This window comes from Talpa europaea (genome assembly GCF_964194135.1).
Source record: "Talpa europaea genome assembly, chromosome: 4".
Lineage (NCBI taxonomy): Eukaryota > Metazoa > Chordata > Mammalia > Eulipotyphla > Talpidae > Talpa > Talpa europaea.
The window spans coordinates 97,855,521-97,875,168 of NC_140070.1; the positions used below are offsets into that span (position 1 = coordinate 97,855,521).

The 19,648-nt window shown below is 38.2% G+C and overlaps 1 protein-coding gene across 2 annotated transcripts in view; it reads right to left on the reverse strand.

Moving 5' to 3' along the window:
* The window catches only part of LSAMP (limbic system associated membrane protein), a gene marked incomplete at its 5' end in the record, with an annotated part of 588,105 nt that overhangs the window by 29,986 nt on the left and 538,471 nt on the right, over positions 1-19,648 (reverse strand). For both annotated transcript variants that reach the window (XM_084232497.1, XM_084232496.1), the window contains one exon: positions 6,767-6,901. In XM_084232497.1, coding sequence (XP_084088623.1) covers positions 6,767-6,901 — 135 coding nt within the window. The remainder of the gene's footprint in view (positions 1-6,766; positions 6,902-19,648) is intronic.

Here is a 19,648-nt window from a genome sequence, read left to right on the forward strand (position 1 = left end):
ATTTTAGTCTGTCAGTGTGGACCGCCCATCACACACTTTATCTCTCTGTGTCTTGGTTTTATTATCTATAAAATGAGGGAACCATACTTTAATCATCAATATTATCTTTTACAGCTTTAAAAAAATTCCAAATTCTAATTAAAACTGCCCATCCCTCACACATGGGCAATTGTAACAGTATGAGCCAAGTGTGTTTTCATACCCATAACTTGTTTAACCCTTAAGTTGCTAACTTTTAAAATGATAATTCATTCATCTATTCCATGGGGTAGGAGATAGGGGTAGCAGTCAGAAATAGGAAACCTGAGGTTTGATTTGCTTATTCATTAACTAGATCTGAGGTCTGGGCAAGTGTCTGCACCCATCAGAGTCTTTACTTCCTCATTAAAAAAAAGATTTATTTATTTATGCATATAAGAACTGGGGTACAGGCCAGAGTTGTGGGGGGTGAGAGGATTCATCAGAGACAAAGTGAGGAACAGAACAGGCAGACTGACTGAAATATACTGCTGAGTGGAGCAGTGGGTGAGTCAGGAGAGGTCTGCTGTGCCATGTGGGTCACTTCCCTGTCCGGGGATCGAACTCGTGCTGCAGTAGCTGCAGACAGCTTCATAGGTTGTGTCTTAAACTCTTGTGCCACCAGGAGGCCCTACTTCCCCATTTTTAAAGTGAAGGAGTTGACTTTAAACGATTCACCACTCATGTTATGGAGGATGATGATCCTTAGTATAGCAATGTCTTGGTGGATGCCTCCAGGCACTCCTCTGTGGTACCAGGAATGCAGGTCCCAGCCTATAGTTCCTCCTTGCCCTGAATGTTTCCTTCTCTGTGGCAGGAACTTATTTAGTATATATCCCTACCCTGGTACCAGGGAGAAGGAATTTTTTTTTTCCCCTAAAAAGTAGAGCAAATAGCTGCTATAAAATAGCCAGAGCACATAGCAAATAGTAAGAACAGATTAGGTTTGTTTAGCTCCTGTGTTCCCCCTCTTTTTTCTGGAGCCAAGTTTCTGGTTAGGAGCAGAAGTTCTTCTGTTTCTCCATGCTGGGCTCACTCCATCATGCTCTTGCTAAGACTGCAATGCCTGAACTCAGCACTGCCATGACTGGGGAGGAAAGTCAGCCATACTAAACTCCTACCTCTAACCATTTTGATCTATGACAATGGAGACAATTGGGCCTACCTTATGTCTCCTCTACTTATGTCTGAAAGTGTACATAACAGATAAATAGCAAGGTATTCATTAGCTCACTCCTCAGAGCAGGGGAAAAGCAACAGTGAATTTATTCTTGAACACTTTTAAGTGCACTAATCTTGGGACAGAATGACACCGGTCAATAACACAGGCCAAACACTTGCTTCTCTCCTTGAAAATCTAGGGTAAATTCACAGATAATGATAAATGTATGAAGATCCTGTTGCTAATATTTCTCAAAGGATACACTAGTACAAGTTTGTTCTTTCATGGCTTATTGGAATGAGTATTTCAAAATTCTTTTATAATGAATTCTGCATAGGTAAGGCTAAGAAAAATTGTTAAAACTCCTATTGTAGCATGCCTAGTATATTTAAAATAATAGGTGTCCTTGCTCAAAATACGGTTATAATAAAAATATGGCTTAATAATAAGGCATAGAGGTTCACTATTATTCTTTTACTTGATTTTGGAATAGCTTATAGCTGTCAAGTCTTCCAATTTTATTATTCAAAATTCTGGCTTCTGAAAATATTAACAAAGCTTTTCTTCTTTTGACATTATCAATAACACAACTCTTAGAATGACATTATCAATAACACAACTCTTAGAATGACTAAGAAAACAACTGTGTCCTAGCAAGCAATATCATTTATTTAATCATGCTACTATTTGGTATAATAGAATAAAAAACAAAATTCTTAATAAAGGATTCAATTTATAGATATTTGCCATGTGGCAACATTTTAGTTAGGCTTTAAAGATTACTTTCATCCAGATAATGGCCCTAGAAGGTAAGTATTATTAGCCCCATTTTATAAATGAGGTGACAGATAGAGTTAGTAACTTAACCAAATTCATATGGCCAGCTTTTGGTGGAGTCTGGATTAAATCCACGTTACAAATTTCATGACCTGAACTTCTCTTTGCTTCCTTAGACAGAAATGAGTTCCTAATAAGGAAAAACACCATTAGGGGAGCATGAAACACCATTAGGGAGCTTGAAAGGTAAATGTTACATAGTTCTTTTACAGAGAGCCAAAAATGGCACAGCAAACAATGACCTGATGGCTTTAAACCTTCATTAGATGTGAGCCCAATTCACTCCTAGAAGTGACATGTTGACCTCTTGGAGTCCTGAGTTGTGAAGGTAGGTGATGACACCCGCCTGCTTGTCTCAAGTATTTACATATTTGATGCAAATATTAAGTGAAATCACATATAAAAGAACACATTTAACACCTAAGAAGATTACATTTATTATTTTTATTACTATTATTCACATGGTATCTGGGAAGAAAAGAGGACATTTGGAGTTAGACCTGGGTTAGACTCACAACTTATCACTCACAAGTTCTTATTTTGTGACTGAGAATGCTTATAAATTCTGAGCATCAATTTTGCCCTCTCTGTCTGGGGCTGATTTAATTATCTCCTGAGTGGTTTTGCAATGGTGGACCAAAAGACTAGGAGCAAAGAATGTAGGCAATAAGTGAAATTGTCTGTAGAGAATTTAGAAACAGTAATAAAACTAAAATTTGTCTTTTGAAAAAATCACCACCTATCAACAATACTAAATTCAATATGCTAAATAATGTCAGTGATAAACACTCTTCCTTGCTGGGCAAGCCTGCACTCCAATACACCCCCGTCCTTGCTTAGTCACTGCTGTTGTGACGATTGTAGTGATCACATAAAATCTCTAGCATAGTCTCGCTACTTTGAACATACTCAGAAAATCACGACTCTTATTTAAATTGCAAAGTTATGGCAGAAAATCACAGTACACTGGATTCTTACTGAAGTTTTCTAATGAAGATCCCATAATGGATTCACAAACGTCAGGATGCTTCTTTTCTGATATCATCCAAATATAAGAATAAACAAAGGAGACACAGCCACAAATAGCTCGAAAGGTGGACAGTCTGGTTCCATCTTTGAGCCGTCATTTCCCTAATGTTTCATCATGAAGTCCAGTTAAAATACATATATATCTGGACACAAACAGATGTCTCTAGTCCCAACTTCATTTTCTATGGCAGGTATCCTCTGCTTCCTCTAAATAAATGGCTATAAAAATAAGGATGAGCTTTCGAAATGCCAGTATCCCATGTCCATCGGCATATCTGTTGGGTTGGTTAGTTTGGAGACCAGGGTGGAGGCAGAACTGAGTTCAAAGGGACACAGAAAAATGGGGATTTTAGTTGGTCAATGGGGTGAGGGAGGGATTGAGTGCTGGGGGAGCGCAAGGATTGAGGGCATTCTCCAGGAATAGGAAAAAAGTCCAGTAGAGGAAGATTTCTAATAAAATTTACAGTCCATATTCATTTAACATTTATTATGCTCTCTCTCTATAGAGGATACTGGTATTAGGATGAGATAAACTTCATAAGTCAATACTTCTAGTACACTGTGAGAACTGAAACTGAGGGATTACACCTAGACCCTGTAATGAGAGGACATGTGTTTCTAGGGCTGGTATCTGGAAGAAATTAGGCACATGCTATAAGTAAGATATAAAAAAAACCAGAAATTCTGTCTATTGTACGTGATTTTACTAAGCTTGCTCAGTTGAAGGGATTTCAGGTCAATAATTTAGCTTCTCTACACTCCAGGACTTCCTACCACTTAGAAAATAGATTTTGCATGTCAAATGGCTACACACAATGTTGGAGACCAACTGTGGAGAAGGATTATCCCAGAGAAGTAAAAAGGAAACTCTAGAATTCAGCTTATGAGCTAAACAGGAGAAACTATGTCACTCTTGTTCACTGCTCTGGTTTCTCAGTGCCCTCAACAAATACCTGTTGGCAAGTATGTAAATGAATCAATGAAATGCTGGTAGCAGAAAATTACTAGCACTGAAATTTTTCTTTTCCTTTTTTTAGTTTTACTTAGACATTAGCCATTCTGATCCTCTGACCTAATTCCAAACCCTGTGTTTTGAAAAGGAAGAGCAATCAGTTAAAATAATGGCATATTTTCTTTAGTAGGCTAGATGAATTTGCAGAGGTGATATTAAATATGTGTTTGGCTATGGAGATCTGGCTCTATAATTTAATCCTAAAGACTTCATCTACTTAATAAAGTTAAATAGGATGAATGTTTAAACAGGATAAAAGATGCAACGATTAGTTGTTCTATGTAGTATAAAAACAGTCTGTGAAGTGTTGGTAAAAGGTGATTCCAAAGGAAATTGATAATTCCTAATTTGCCACTCACATCATTTGTAAAGTAGGGAGAGAGTTTACCTGTGCCATGTTCAATAAAGTATACCTTTATTGAGTTATTTTATCAGTCAGGCGTATGCTTGGTGCTGCTTGTTAGGACATACTGGGTGCTTGAGTTCGTGATAGATTTCCATATATTATGAGGTGTCTTTTTAGAATATTGAGGTTCTGCTCATATTCTTCCGTGATTTATTCATCTAGAGCAAAAGTTCACGTTTTCATAAAAATCATTTCTTGAAAATTATCAGTATTTTCTTCTGTTCTAAGTTATACTTTGGGGACAGTAGAGAAGAGCAATGTCAGACTAATTGTGCTAATAATAATAGGACCCAGGCGGCTGGCTTTGATCTTGGGGACTAGCTGCAATGCAGACCACTTTGATGTTGCACACAATGGAAGCATAAATATTTTCTATGTATTCCATGATTGGGCTTTCAGAAATCTAATTAAGATGAAGGTCAATTAAGAGAAAATGAAATCTTAACTCCAAAAATCAGAGAAGAGGTGGGAGATGATGACATGGCTGTGTGTACATAAAAGAAGCTAACTAACCTAATTATAGACTTATACAAACACCCAGAGAAATTGCCTTTCATGTTAAAAAAAAGGTCCTACAGCATTTTCTAACATTGAGATCATTAATATGTCTTTGAAACACACCCAGTACTGGAAGAGAATAGTAATACTGGCATTTCAAAAAATCACAGACTGCTATGGGATGAAAGCACTTCAGAACTCATCAAACACAGCCCCTTACTTCGTGGAAATGAGTCGTCAATGTCTACGACAGAGTCATATCTGTTAAATTCTTCCAGATAAGGTGTGAGAGAGAGTGACTTGTCTGTTTCAGAAGGCTGCAAGGCTGGAGCAAAGCCAAAGGAAATAGAGGACCCCAGCATAGACTGGCCAATTTCCACAGGGCTCTTAGCCTCAGTTTTCAAATTTCTAAGTTGAATGAAAGCTGTTTATCTCATTAATTTACTGTGAGGATTAAATGACAAATGTCAATCCTTTAATCCAGTGCTGAACATAGTAGGTACCAAGAATTGAAAACCCGTCCTCCTTTTGTTTTTTCTCCTGAGAGCATGGGTGTTAGCATCAAACAGGTCTGAGTCTGTATCCTTATTCTTATACTTATTTTTGCATTACTTGGGAAAGATAATCTAATTCCTTGGGTTCCAGCATCTCAAATTCTAAAATGGAGTTAAATGGATGTACCTTGCCAGGGAATTTATATAGAATCACTGGAACACAGGCAACTACATGGAGGATATGGAAGTAACCCTTCCCTTTATAAAGCCTACATTCAAATATGTGTTATTGTTTGGGCAGTGTGTCTGTGTGCTTATGTGTGCATGTGTCTGTGCAGGTGTGCTATGTGTTCAAAGGCGTGAATATATGTAGAAAGCATGTGTATATGTGTGTTATATTCATATGCATATATATACTTGTATGTGTGCATGCACAATGTTTGTGTTTATGTGTATAGGATATGTATTTGTGTACTTGTATTAAATGCATAGAAAAGAAGAACTTTCAGTAAATAACTTTGTCCTAACTAGTCATTATTGGGTATTGTATGAACTTGAATTTGAATAATGTGTAAAGTCACTCCTAACTGAACTTAGTAAACGAATTCTCTTTTTTCCTTTGCTGGGTGACACATATCATGTGGATCCCCCCCTACCCATCTTTTGAACTACATCTAAGGATCTTTTCATCTGAGAAGTTCAAAGTATGCCCACTTACCTATGCATCCTAGTGAAATCTTCCTTTCTAATGTCCATATTTTAGAACAACTAGATAACCAAAATTAACTTATCTGGTATCCCTGTTAGCTGTAGGGGACACTTGATATCCAACTACAGTGACTTGGATTTGCTCTCAAGGCCAATTAGTTAAACAGCAGAAGATAAAATAAGTTCCTGAGTCATTTATTTTTGACCAAAAAAATGCATCTCAATGGAATTTCCACTTAAATCATTATGAATCATTGCATTTTTCAAAGTGGTATGACCTTGGTTTCCACAAAGACCAGAATAGTGATTGCCAGAAATGCTAATGTTGTCTGATCATGTTTTCTTAATTCTGTAGTCTGGGTAAAGGATAGAGTGTATTGTTAAATGTATTATAGGTTATATTTAGAGATGGTAGAGTTGATTTATCAAATTCAAAGGCCAAGTCCTGCCCTTGGATCTGTCCAATGTATTAATGTGCATCCCTGACCGGAAGAGCATCTGCTTGAAATGCAATGTTCTTTTGCTAATGGGAACTTTAGAGCTTGCTGGAGGTGGAGGTGGGCTCTGGGAACATAGCAGCTGCTGATTCCTGCCATACTCACAGTTCACAGTGACCTTGACTTGTTTGACATCCGCCGAGGAGACTTCATTGGCAGCTTTGCACTCATATTTGCCTGACTGCTCCCTGGTGATGCCCAGGATCTCCAGATATTCTTCTTCTCCTTCAAATTCTCTTCCTGAAAAACAAAAGAGATATGAAAGATTGTTTTATAAAGCTAATGCAGCAGAATGCCTCTTTTTTTTCATTTTAGAAGCAGTAAATTCATGTGGCTTTTCAATAATTTGACAATGTGCTCTTTTTGAGGTCAGATTCCACAAAAGACCCAAGGCAAAAAGTCATGTAAGAGTGATTAAGGAGGATGTGTTCTCAGGAAAAACTGGTAAGAGTGTGAAAAAATCAGACCTGGAGAGAAGGAAGCCAAGCAAGGATGCAATGTCACAACCCAAGGAAGGCAGCTCAGCTTGATCCATCAGGAGCTTTGGGGACAGCTCATGTCCCACTTCCCAGTTTTCCTGACTGAGAGGCAAGAAGCTGTCAGTCATTGGCTAAGAGGCAGTCATTGGCTAAGGGTTTAAAACAAAGTTGAAGTTGGGGGGAAGTGCACAGAAGTTGTGAAGGGCTAGGAGGATGAAGTATTGATCATCAATTACACCATCCTGCAAAGTACTCTTCCAACCAAAGTTGTTATTAGAAGAGATGGCTTCTTTTTGAGAAACTGTCACTCTTCTCCTCCAGATTATGTGGAATTACATTCACAGGGATTCATTTCAAAACTGTTTCACAGCCACAGCTTCCTTGTTTAGTGTCAAATTATATCATCCTGAGCTTTCCAGCCATGGACCAGATCCATGCAAATGTGCTGCTGATGGAATGTTTTGTGACAGAATGTGTCATGTGGCGACAAAGGGTAGGAAGCAAAGTACCACTGCCTTAAGCAGTTGAGGTTATAGGCTGAGGACCCTTTTTGGGAATTCCTACAAATTTAGAGGTGTCAATTTAATAAAGGTACCTCAAGAGTAGAAGCTTTCTTTAATTAAGAGAGAGAGAGTGTGAGAAGTTGGTGGTGGGTACACTATGGTGATAAAACCTGATGGGGTACCCCAATATTACTTCAGTTAAAAGTAAATGAGAGAGAGAGAGAGAGAGAGAGAGAGAGAGAGAGAGAGAGAGAGAGAGTAAGGAGGAAAAGAAAAAGGGGAAGAGATGGTACGGAGGAAAAAGTGTTGAGCAGTGGGGAGAGCTTGACCAGAAAGACCTATGGATTTAACTCTATTTAAATTGAGACACATTGATCCTTGAATTACAAAACCCCACTGCTGCTTGGGTTGGGATAGAGCAGCTGGGAGAGTGTTAAAGAACAGAGGCCTGCCACCATGAAGAAATCTTGCTTCTGGTCATCGTACACGAAATGGTACCAATTAATAGCTCTTCTCAAATGCCACAAGCTGTTTTCCTTTTCTGGAAATTCCCTCATGGCCAAATCAACCTAACAGCCAGCCAGCACAGAGACAAATTCACTGTCTAAATATGTCAGCTAAGCCTGTTAACCAGGCTCCCAATAGAACATCGGGCCTCTTTGATAACTTTCCACAGCACAACTGTCAGGAGTGCTCCGAGCTTCATGTCTTCTGTCAATTGTCAATAGCATTAGTTTTGAGGACCCTCTGCAGTTCCAACAACAAATAGGCAATAGTTACATAAAATTATTTAGTTCTGAAGTTCTGCACATAATTTAGCATATGCATCTACTGAAACTGTTTTAGAATCAAACTATATGTATACAGCTGCATATTATTTATAAAAGGCTATTTTTTTTTCCTGTCTGTTTTCTCCTCCTTTCTTCTTCCTATCCAAGTAAGTAGTCAGACCTGACTTCACATGTCACAGAAGTGGATTGTGGTGGGAAAATAAAGAGAAATCTCAGAAAGGATAATTGTCCACTTCTTTGAATTAGCTGGGCAGGATTTGGGTTTGAAGAGGGAAAAAATATCTTTCCTGTGTATTTGCATTTGTGGAGTAGGAGTTATGCCAACTAATTGATGCTGAGAATCTCTTAGCTAATTATAAACAATCTAAAGACTAATGGCAACTCTGACAATTGCAGGGCAAAATAAGTGTAAGCTCATTAAAAACCTGGAGTGGAGACGTAAAACTGACAGTAAGCAGGGTTATTGATTTTGAGGGTCATGGTGGGTTGTAATGAGAAGAGTTAAAGATGATTTCAGGATTTAGGTTTTAGGATTTCTGCCCTGTCCTTGTTCATAACCAACTAACCTGATTCCCAGGTGGATATAGAGTTAATAGAAGAAAGAGAACAATATGTATAGTGTTCTTATAGTTGGCTAACAATGCTGAACTATTTTCAAATCCAATCTTTACAACGTCTAAAAATGGTGGGTTATAGATCTCTATATTGTATTTTGAATTTCTGAGTGATCTAAACCAGTTTCTGGAGAGATGATTTTTAGCAGCACTAACTAAGGCTCTAGCAGTTTGGGAAGATGGTATCAAGTTGAGTTAATACTAAAACGGACCAGAGATAATAATGTCATGTCATTGGGCTTTGGACCTGGGATTCTTCCATGCTGGTGCAGGTATTAATAATCTCATTTTTCACTGATCAGCAAGTAATAATGCAGATCCTCATGGGATGGATTTTTAATCTCATATCTCTGAGGAAGAATTTCTCCAGGTACTATTGCAAGATAAAGGGGCTTTTCCTTAGTACTCTCACATATAGTCCGAAAGATCTTTTTTCTTCTTCATGATAGTTGCCATGGCTGCCTCTGTCTCCAGCACAGTGTACACAGCTGCTCCTCTGGTGTGAAGGAGTGTCCAGGTGCAGCCTGAACATAGGTAAGAGAAACTAGATGGCCCTCTCTCAACCAGCCTGACAACATCAGCAATATTAAACAACGCCTCTGGGCCTCCTCTTGTCATCATTCTTCCTCTGGATCCTCTACCTTAATCTCTTACACTTCCTAGCATTTCTTACTAATCTATTTTACTTACACCCACAGGAGACTTTGTCCACAGTGCATTATCCCTCATACTTGAGTAGGTCTCAGGAATTCATAGTGATTTGAGAGGAAATGGAAACTTTCCTGATGTTAGAAAGTCAAAGAACCAGACTGAAAATTCCACAAGGACCATGTCTTAAACAGCAATATCCCCATGAGCCCATGCAAGATACGACAGAGATTACTCTCTGACTGTTCGTTGAGTTAACAGAATTGAATTCAGAAATACAAGCAGAAATGAGAGCAGATTCAACATATCAACTAGCTTAAGAAAACAGAGGTAAGTTTTGAAAAGTGGCCAAGTATTCCCACACGAGGAGCTGGTGTGCAGGTCCAGTCCCTTTCACTGATGCTACAGGTGCCCCTTCACTGCAGAGAAAAGGGCACACTGAGTCCTCTGCTGTGCAAGGGCTGCACAGGGCATCGCTGGCCAAGTGCTGAGGATGTGTCCACTGCGTGGAGTTATTGTTTCAGAAAAAAGGTGTGCAGAGACCAACTGCAACCCTGTGGAATTAGGCACAATGCCATTTCTTTCATCTGAGCAACTGCAGTTTCTTGTTTTAAAGCAGAACTCAGCACATTAATCTTGAGTCTCACAATTCTAAGATGCTCTCGGATTGCTCTTCTCCTTCGGTCCCAATGTATCTGGCCCATCAGGTACCTGTCTCCATTCTTTCAGCTTGTGCTGACCAGCTGCTCTCAACCCAAGAATCCTGTCACCTTTGCCCTTTACTTGCTCAACCTTAAAAAGCCTCTCAGGTCAGAAGGTGACATTTAACCTGCTGTTCAAGTTCTCTGCTGGGCTAGAGCCCTTTGGCTTCAATGTGGACGCTTCTCTTGCTCCTATCTATTATTTTCTGCCCTTGTATAAATATTTACTTGAAATGCAAATTTCAATATTTTGGTATTTTAAACATCTCAACCTATTTCCACAAGCTTGCTCACGTCGCTGAGTGTTATATTTATTCTGGGATCTGGTGTTTAGTTTAAATCTCCCTTTGCTTAATGTGCTTTTGTGTCTCCTGGCAATATTCAGCTACCAAGCTAAATAACTTCTCATCCTCCTCAGTGTATGTACCTTTCAGACTCTTGCAATAATTAGCATATCCCCTCTTAGTCACTGTTTACTCAAGTTGTACATATTAGTTCTTTTAATATTTCTTCATAAGTCAGAGAGAAGGGCCTAGAGCTAATGGCAAGAGGAAAGCATTCTTTTGGCTGTGCCCTAATGCAGAGGCAAATCAGCCAGGAATGATTCCAATTAAATAAGGCAGGTGCTGCCCTATGAGCACAATGCCTTCAGAGAAATGTTCTTGGGTGAAACATGTAGAGTTCACAATCAAAATACTGATTTATTAAGACTTCCAAGGTCAACTAGGCATTTGTAAGCTACCAGCCATTTGAAATTAAATAAATTTCCATGGTGCTTTTCTCTCTCTCTTTCTTCCTCTCCTTCTCCCTATAGGTGGCCCCTGCCCCATCACACACACACACACACACACACACACACACACACACACACACAGAGAGAGAGAGAGAGAGAGAGAGAGAGAGAAAGAAAGAGAGCTATTTATTTATATATAACCCATTCACTCTGATTTTTAGGAAATAACATACAAAGTTACTAACATTCAAATATTTGCTCAAAAGGCAAAACGAGCCTATTCTTGAAAATTTCCCCAGGACATGATCAGTCCTTTGGAATTAAAAAAAAAAAAAAGACTACTATCCTAATAATCATCAGAGTATCTGCCTTCAGTCTTTATTGGAAACATGGGAAATAAAATTTGGGAAACTGGTTTAAATTGAGTGTTTATGACTTTAAAAATTAGAATTCCAATGGCTCTTACATATTAGGTGATGGGAGAATTCTTTTCCCACTATTCTGAGAAGAGACTTCTCAGTACTGTATGACACCTCCAGCGATCATTTTTTCACAGAAGGAAAGATGTGTTTGAAATGGGATTGACATTCCTTTACTCACTTCATTTTAAATATTTGCAAGGGACAGTTACACATTAATTACAAAGACAAACGCATTTACAGGTTAATGGAAAGCAAAGAAGTAGAATAGAACCTGTCTTGTAGGGTATATGTGGGCCTGTTTGTGTTGTGGGTCTATGGAGTGAAGGTGTTGAGCAAAAGCAAAGCTATGAAATTCTACCTGTACAGATAAAACAAAAAAGGATCATGAATCAGAGATGCCATTTGAAGTTTTCTCTGCTAACTTCAAATGCCATAACAAGTTTCTGTTCTAACGGTATGTTTCATGTTCTCTTTTTTTTTTTTCCTAAAGACATACTCACTTGTTTCTGTTTTTGCTTCTCTCCCTACTTTCTTTGCACGTCACGTCCTACACAAACATGCTAAGAAAGGAAGAAAGAGAGAAACACAAGAAATCTAGAAAAAAAATGCCTCCAATGGGGTTTTGTTTATATTTCCAGCCATGTCTCTCTGCAGGTCCTTTGAAGTTTTTGTTTCTCAGCTTCACAGCCCACCTGAGAGATCCTTTAGTGTTTGACAGTGTTTCTGTCCAAAGGTTGAAACCATTTCTCATTCCCACTTCTCATCACCCATGGAGGGAGGGGTGAAGAGTGGGAAATGATTCCTTATTGACAGAAAACAGAGGTTGGGGGCAGACACTTTTGCGAAAAGCAGCAATTAGAGGAGAATAGGAGACACAGGAAAGAAAGAGCAAAGAATTGAAAAGACTGAGGGAGACGGGGGAATGAAGAGAAGTGATGAAACGAGGGTAATTTTAAGGACGAATTATAGGAACGGAGATGAAAGGAGAAAAGGTACTCTAGAGAAAGAGGCATTTGACTATTGAGATATTTGAGCAACATGGAAGGGTATGGGGTGGGTCGCTCTATTGCAGAAATATTCCTTATTAGAATAGCAGCACAAAACAGGGTATGGGTTATGCAAATTGCCCCATGCCTTCTGTGGCTCCAAAGGGTATAGATGTTACCCAGAAACCAGAGACACACACAATGCCAGGAGAGATTCACCACTGGCTTTGGCTCTATAAATGGGCATAGGCCAAATGAAGAACCCCCTGGTATTAATTTTCCTGGCATCTAGTGGGACCCAATTCACTTCAGTTCACAATTCTGCCTTCACATACACAAAACCAGCTAGCTGACATAGTTTGATCTCAGCATCCAACCAGAGGCTACCATCCATGCATCCTTTTCAGTCCTGCGCCATGATTTCCTGCTAAGCACTCTTACTTAATCATTACCCCCTAGTTGGTGTCAGTTTTTAGAAACTGTTCTGCCCTTCTAAATGCTAGGAGTGAAATCAGGATCCCCTATGTCATTCTCTGAAAGGGAATTGTATTGATAATAGCTCTCATTCACTACAAGGCTCAGCACTGCGGTCTCGATGTCTGGTTTTGCTCATTGTTGTATCCCCAGTGTGCAGCAGGGTGCTGGATTGTTTGAGAACTATTGCAGAGTGACTGTGAAGTGAGCAGCCACTTAATAAATGCTAGACACTAGACTCACACATTATCTAATTTAATGCACAATAGCATTAAGATTGCTTACAGATGAAGAAATCAGGAACACAGAAACTTTGCCCAAGTTATAAGGTTATTAAGGGAGAGCTGAGGTTTAATCAGATCAGTGGACTTTTGGCATCCACATATACCCAGAGAGGCATGGCTCTTTTATCTATCATCAGAGTGTCCAGAGTGGCTGGAGTTGTCTAAATTCGTAGCTCTCAGAATTTGCTGATCTGTTGTCTTCTGAATATAAAATGGAAGGTTGAGGACAGGATATCTGGGGATTTCCAAAGCTTTGCAGCTCAGTTATATATAGGTAAAGTAAATGGACAGTGTTCAGCTTTTATAGGATTTATCCTTTTCACTTAGCTTCCTCACCAAGAGACCCAAATAAAGCGATTAATGTGAAAAAAAATTTGGTAATTAAAAGTTTAACGCCCATCCATTTATTTGTAGAGGTTCCTCCAATAAAGACACTGGTAGACAGAAATGCCAAGAGCCAGCATTGGAGCTACAAAACAGTGCAGCATGGACTTACATTAGGAGAGACTTACCAGGAAAAGTTCAGTTTTCAGGAAGGTGAAAAACACACATGGAGAAAATCAGAGCAGGCAAGTTGTAGAATGGTGTGGCAATCCGGTGAGCCCGCCCAAAATATAGCAGGAGGAACAAATATCTCTATGTGATAGGACACATCCGAGAATGGGAGCGGTGGTGTGAAGACTCTGGGTTTGCTCTGTTTAGTATTTTGTGTGTCATTTAATGTTCAGTGGAAGCTTCTAGCCCCCATGAGATTCTAAGTTTTATAATTGTTTTTTCCCCTTCCCTCCTTACCTCTCTCTCTTTGTTTCTCCTTCCTTTCTGCTTTCCCTCATTCCTTTGTCCCTCCCTCCCTTCCAAACATATCATGAAGCAAGGATTCACTGTCATTTTTTTTTTTTTATTTTAGGGGCATGAAGAAGAAGAGACAAAGAGACAAAGAGGAAAAACTGCCAAAAAAAAAAAAAAGTCAAAATACTTGCTTAGAGGAGTCTTTTGGAATAAAATAAAAGTTCTTGCAGGTGTTAATTGTTTTCTAGCCTGTTTTCTAAGTAGAGGGTAAGGCAGGCAGGGATTATAAATGCTGGACAGAAACAGCATCAACCAAGATCTTTCACCATTGTCATTGAAACTGTAGGGGTATCACCTGGCCTGTCATTAGTGACTCTGCCATGGCTGAGGATTAAATATTAAGAGAGATGAGAGCAGTGGTTGCTGTTGTTAAGAGTCACATAAATCAATTGGCATTTTATAAGTGAATGTGTTAAACTCAGCAGGGCAATTGCACAGTGGAAGGATTGCTAGGCATAGTTTTGTGCCTGCCCCAGAAACCTTTGAAAGTTAATTAAAACAAAGCACTTGATAACCCCTTCTGGTCCTTAACCCTGTCACTGTTAAGGCCCCATAATGCTCACCTCCACAACCCAGCCTCAGCTAGACCCACTGCTAGTAACCTTTAGCCCAATTGACGGAGCTGTTCTTGCTTAACATCAATAAATAAGTAATGAAGCGGGAAGTGGGGATAAGGGGTGGTGGTAGGGCAGAAAAGAAAATGTTTTCAGAATGAACTGAAGCAGTGTTCTTAGAGTGTTACCATTTTCCATAAAGTGGACAACATTTGCTTGCTCAAGGGTCAACATGAATAACAGGAAGGAGTCTGGCAATTTGCTTCTTGTTTATAGCAAAATGCATGCTCTAGGAATTACCCCAGCAACATTCAATTTGCATACCAGGCTCCTTGATCCTGACTGGGGATTTTAGCCGGTAAAGCAATGGATGCAGTGGGAACAGGCCTGGCTGCAGTGGTAGGAGGACACACACAGGCGGAAGGGGAGGGAGTGGGAGCCAGCACATGCCTGCTCTTGAAAGCAGCCCTTCTCCCCGGCTAGGCCCACAGGCTCCTGGAAGGCTATGAGGCCAGTGGGCCAAAGCTTAATAGGAAAACAGCAGCGATTTGTCTCCACTGCTATTTATGTTTCAAGCGCGTGACAGGCTGTCAGTGCAAGTGAGGGTCGCTAAATTTACTGCCTTTCAGATTACTGCCACAGTCTCTGACTTGACAAGTCACTTCATTTAAAAAGCAGTGCATGAGGATGTTTCCTCCACTTCTTTTTAAATAAAAACAAAGGGAGAGAAAAAGGCCACCACCCAAGTTTAAACGGTTGAAATGAAGAAAGCCCATGGTGGCAGGGTACTACTTTCACCAACTCCCCTCTAATTAAAGTGACAAGTGAGGGAAAAGGATGACCCCAAAGTTCTTGGTTTGACTGATTTGGGGATGGGGTGGTATTTTCCCATGAGGGGGGCCAATAAAATGAGTTTTCATACCTGTTGAATTTGGATGTTTAAAGGACATTGAAGAAGAGATTCTTTCTAAGCAACTGAAAGTAAACGAAGAAGAAAACTACATTTTTCTTTCTATTTACACATTGTCTCTTTATGGACTCACTTGTTTGTTTGTTTGTTTTTTTGAGGTCTTTATAAACCAAAGTCAACTACAAAGAAGAAATTTAACCATCTAGGTCGGAGATGGGATACAGATGGCTTACCTCAAAATGCTGCAAAAGATTAATAATTTGAATTTTAACTTTTTACTCAAAAGGGCTGAAATACTTAAAATACATATGCTGAAATACTAAGAAGGGCTGAAAAACACAGTCCAAAATGCAAGTGGACTGTGATCTAATAGCAGAGCATGACTTCCAGTATAAACCAATACATGTCAAATATCTATTACTGCCATGTGCCACACATGATGTAAGCAGAAAGTACAGGAAAGATGCTATTCTTAACTCATAGAAGTACATTCTCATCAGGGATAAATACAATTAAACAGCTCTGGCAGGCCTTCATATTGTTTCATGTGGATGGGAAATGGCTTAAAGACCTTGGGGATTATATTTGAACTTTGTCCAGAAGTTTCTCTTAAAAATCATTAATCATATTTTCTTTCATGCTTTTAAGTGTTATTCCTATTTCCAACTTTGTTTCTTGATTCTGTTCTGTTTCATGAATTTTTTTTGTTTATTCCTGGGCCAGCCTCCTAATAAATTATCATAGCTCTTAATACATTTTCATTAAAGACAGGCAGTTATTTCTCAGAATTTTCCTAATTGGTTGCATATATTTTCTTTCAGATAATTTTAGAATTATTTTCTAGCTCCAATGAAAATAAATATTTGGTATTTTTAACAGACTCATAGGCTTATTGAGATATATAATTATAATCTAGATTCTATCTGAGAATATGATATCACATTCAAGTATTCTCCTTATTTATCTATCCATTTTTTTTCCTCCCTGAGGTCTCAGAATTTTGCATTAAGCTTATTCTAATATAGTTTATATTTTATTATTTTTAGTGACTAGGATCCTTTAGCAATTATCTAACCAACATACCCATATTTAGAAAAATCAAAGTTTTATATGTTAATATTGTACCTACCTACCTATTGAATTATCTTTTTCTCTCATTGTTGCTAAAATAGTCTTGAAACAACAGTCTATCCCATAATCATAATCCAAAAGTAAGACTGTTAGAAACACTGTATAAAAATGGTGTATATACAAGCAAATGTGTTAAAAAGCATTTACATCAATATTTTGGAAAAAAAATACATACCCTCATATTTTTCACCAAAACAAATTCAAGTGGAGCAAAAGAATCAAGCTTAAAATTTAAACTCTGAGGATACTAAAAGAAAAATTTGACAATATTGAAGACTTTTCTAAACAAACCATGAAACACAGAAGCCATAAAGAAAATGAGATTTATTACTTTCACTATATAAAATGAGAAATTTCTCCAGAGTGTAAAATCTTCAACAAAATTAATTCATAAATGACATGACAGAAAATATATTTATTATACACACACACACAAGATAAAAGGGCCAAGTTTCTTGATGAGCTGAACTGTTACCATTAGTAGGCTGGTCAGGCTACGCTGGGACAGTTTGACAACATCTATTACAGCTGAGGACTGTGGATGATTCAGCAATGCTACTTCTCTGTGCAATGAGGTTCAAAGCAGCATTGGAAGCTGCTATGTAGAGGGTAAATAAATTGTTGCATATTCATATAATAGATTACCAAACAGCAAAGAAAATGAATAGATGACAGCTGTAAATGTCAATATGGATGATTTCCCAAGCATAATGCAGTGTGAAATAAATATAGCAGCAAAAACACAGTACTAGTTCCCTCATATGAAAATTACAGACAAGCAAAACTAATTTATATTTTCCAGGAATGCTGATATTTGGAAAATTATAAAGCAAAGCAAGGAAGGGATTATCATGAAACATTTAACACTACATATATATATATATAATATTTATTAAGTGCTTACTATGAGTTACGCTTGCTAAATATATTCATGTAATTAAGAAAATTTAATTTGTAGAGTATAATGCTATCTAGTCTCTAAAAAAGATATATTGATTATAGCTTACAAAGAATAGTGTATTCTCCTTTGTGTTATAAAAGTTGTATACACAAGTATATACCTATATTGACATATATGCTTTTTAACACATTTGCTTGTACATACACCATTTTTATACAATGTTAGTAACAGTCTTACTTTTTTTTAATTAATAAATTTTATTTTTATATTCCCCATACAATTGCAATTCCCCCATTCTGACCCCAATCCCTCCCCTCCCGCCCCCCACCCCCCAAAAAGTGTCTCTGGTTCATAGTTTTTGTTGATTTTGATTTTCACTTTCTTATAGTTATTCATTTTCCTGGTCCCTTATTTAAGTTCTCTAGATTCCTGCTATGAGTGAGACCATCCGGTATTTTTCTTTTTCTTTTTGGCTTATTTCACTGAGCATGATCCCTTCCAGCGCCATCCATGTTGCTGCAAATTGCATGTGTTTATCTTTTTTGAATGCTGAGTAATATTCCATGGTATATATGTACCACATCTTCTTGATCCAGTCATCTATTTTTGGGCATTTGGGCTGTTTCCAAAGCTTAGCTATTGTAAATAGTGCTGCTATAAACATAGGGGTGCAGGTGTTCTTTGGAATTGATGTTTCTGTGTTCTTTGGGTAAATACCTTGGAGTGGAATTGCTGGATCCTGTGGAAGCTCTATGTTTAGTAGGTCCAGAAATCTCCACACAGCTCTCCATAGTGGTTGGACCAGTTTGCACTCCCACCAACAGTGCAGAAGAGTTCCTTTTTCTCCACAACCTCACCAACATTTGTTGTTGCTAGTTTTTTTAATATGTGCCATTCTCACTGGTGTAAGATGGTATCTCATGGTAGTTTTGATTTGCATTTCCCTGATTGCAAGTGATGTTGAACATTTTTTCATATGCCTGTTGGCCATTCGCATTTCCTCTTCAGAGAAGTTTCTTTTTAGCTCCTCTGTCCATTTTTTGAACAGTCTTACTTTTGGATTATGAAATTAGGAGTGCCAGAAGTGTCTGGTCAGGAAATTTCCATTCATTTTATGCCCTCTTACACTGCTTCAATTTTTGGCATATTGACATATATCATATATTATCTTTTATATTAAAAGTTTTAAAAGATGAAATTGGATCTAATAATTTCAGGGAAAGGCATACCCACTCTTGTGGCTATATCCTAAGGGCAGGTTTTTCATAATGAAAAAGAAAATCTCTGCGATTTTTCTATTTCTGGCATAAGGAAAGGAGAATTAATAGGGAAATAAGACACCAATACCAAGTGATAGGAGAAATAGTAGCAAGAAAGTTAATGTATAAAATCAGAAAAGCTCTCTGATTAGGTGGACAATGAAGAGTTTTAATGACTATCTGTGGGGACTTTCTATTCAACTTTACTTCTTTTACTGTCCAAATGTAACTAGTACAGAACTGTGACCCACAGGCACAACTTACTCCTCCCCTAAACAGTAAGACTTCAGTCTGTCAAAAGTTCTTTCCTTAGAAATGAGAGCCAGAGATCAATCCACACATATGTGGACATTTAATTTTTGACAAAGGAGCCAAAATCATACAATAGAGAAAGGAAAAACTTCAACGACTGGCATTGGTAAAACTGGATAGTCACTTACAAAATAAAAAAAACAAAACAAAACAACAAAACCACCAACTAGATTGTTACTTAACACCATACACAAACTTTAATTTAAAATGTATTAAAGACTTGGATGTAAGATCTGCAATCACAAAATACATAGAAGAAAACATGGGCAACACACACTTGGACATTGACCTCCAAGATATCTTTGGGGATTTTACTCCCCTGGCAGGGAAAACAAAAGCAAGAATAAACAATTCAGACTACATCAAACCAAAGAGCTTTTGTACAATGAAGGAAACTACCACAAAGCCCAAAAAGGCTACCTACTGACTTGAAGAA